The following is a 1,671-nucleotide window of genomic DNA, read 5'->3' on the forward strand; positions in this document are numbered from 1 at the left end:
TCACCCCGCTACACCTCATTCGCGATCCGCTACGCGAACTAACCCCCGCCACCTTCGTCGACCACCCTGCGCTCTGTAAAGCCGCGTCGCGATTCTGAGTCCGCGCCGAGATCAGCGTCGCGACGATCCCTCGAGGACGATTCGGACTGGCTGGCGGGAACCGAGGTGACGTTGCGACCATCACTGATCACCACCCCCGTGAACGGAATTGTCACGGGTGAAGGGGGGGGGGAGAGAGGAGGAAAGAGGGTAGCGATTTTTTTTTCTTTTCTTCCTTTCTTTCTTTTTCCTTTTTATTTCGAGAATGCGAGCCTTTCCCCATGGCGTAGCGACAATATCATCGAGACAGCACGGGGCGAGATCAATGCTCCGTTCAGGGCTTGTAAGTGCTTGCGTGGTGCGCTTCCGTAGCACAGGGTGGATCAATGAAAACGTACCCCTCCACCTCGGTGTCGTAGACGTGGCCCCGCGCCACCCTTTGCCGCTTCGCAACGGAGGAAAACGCGGTACCATACCGCGCCACTTTTACTACCACCGCCTGAAAACATTCACCCGCACCCTCTACGACCATACCCGCGAGCTTCAGTAAGCTTGTCCGCGAGGTTTACCATCGCGTTGCGAATACGTTACATCGTGCACGTCTTCGTTAACTCGATGCTCATATGTGATTTGTTTCACTCCCAGTGTGTAAACCTCTTCTCTCTTAAGTCTCTTCTCAATTTTGCAAATAAAATGTTAAATACGGAGCGTATTGACATATATGTATAAAAATAAGGGATTGATGGAAAGTCGATGAATTAAAAGTCAAGATATGAATTAAAATAAATGCATACAGTTTTCATATATTTGCGAAAAATATAAAAATATGTGAATACACAGAAAATACAGTGATATATCATCAGTAGTTAGTACGTTTAATACTTTAATACGAAACATAGGAAACGAATATCATAAAGAAAATTATTACAAAATGTAGTACAACTTATTGTAAGATATGTATATTTCGTAAATCTCGTGCATACAATCAGCGTTCAATTACAAATTATCTAAAAAAGTTCATTCATTCGTTGCACAAACTAGCATACCGTTCTCTCATAGCATATTTACAAATAAATGTGATTGCTCCTATTCCCTTTTTTATCAAGTATCAACAAATAATATATCCTCTTAAAATATTAAAACAGAGAACTAGAGGAGTATTCTAACATTTTGCTAAGCGCTAATACGTTATGAGAGAACGAATTATATCACTCACATTTATCACACTGATATCAGATCCGAACTACTAGTCGTGTAAAAATATATGTGTTGTATAAATATAGGAATATCTCTTTGTGAAGAACAATAGGTTGTGTAGCGATGTACCTACATGTACACGCGACATACGAATAAACCACATGGCACACGAACGGCGAGTTCATCGATTTAAATAAGCGTTGCCATGTCGTTTCGGCATTCTGCGAATGCAGAGATACAGGCCAGTGATGACCATAATGAGCAAAGGGAGACCGAGGCCAATCGAGATAATCATAATGACTAGAGAAGAGAATCTCTCCTCGGGTGGTGTGCCGTATCCAATCATAAAAGTCCTGTAAAATTTAAAATGCAACATTTTATTAATAATAATTCAAGAGAATTATAATTCGTCATTAAATTTTTTAAATAAAATAC

General features: G+C 41.5%; 1 protein-coding gene across 1 annotated transcript in view; it reads right to left on the bottom strand.

Moving 5' to 3' along the window:
• Positions 1–967: 967 nt before the first annotated feature.
• The window catches only part of LOC108750444 (glycosylated lysosomal membrane protein-like), a 7,795-nt gene continuing 7,091 nt past the window's right edge, over positions 968–1,671 (bottom strand). The window contains exon 6 of the mRNA XM_018489880.1: positions 968–1,589. Within this exon, the coding sequence (XP_018345382.1) occupies positions 1,418–1,589 (172 nt within the window). The 3' untranslated portion in view covers positions 968–1,417. The remainder of the gene's footprint in view (positions 1,590–1,671) is intronic.

Source organism: Trachymyrmex septentrionalis, unplaced genomic scaffold, assembly GCF_001594115.1.
Source record: "Trachymyrmex septentrionalis isolate Tsep2-gDNA-1 unplaced genomic scaffold, Tsep1.0 scaffold37, whole genome shotgun sequence".
Lineage (NCBI taxonomy): Eukaryota > Metazoa > Arthropoda > Insecta > Hymenoptera > Formicidae > Trachymyrmex > Trachymyrmex septentrionalis.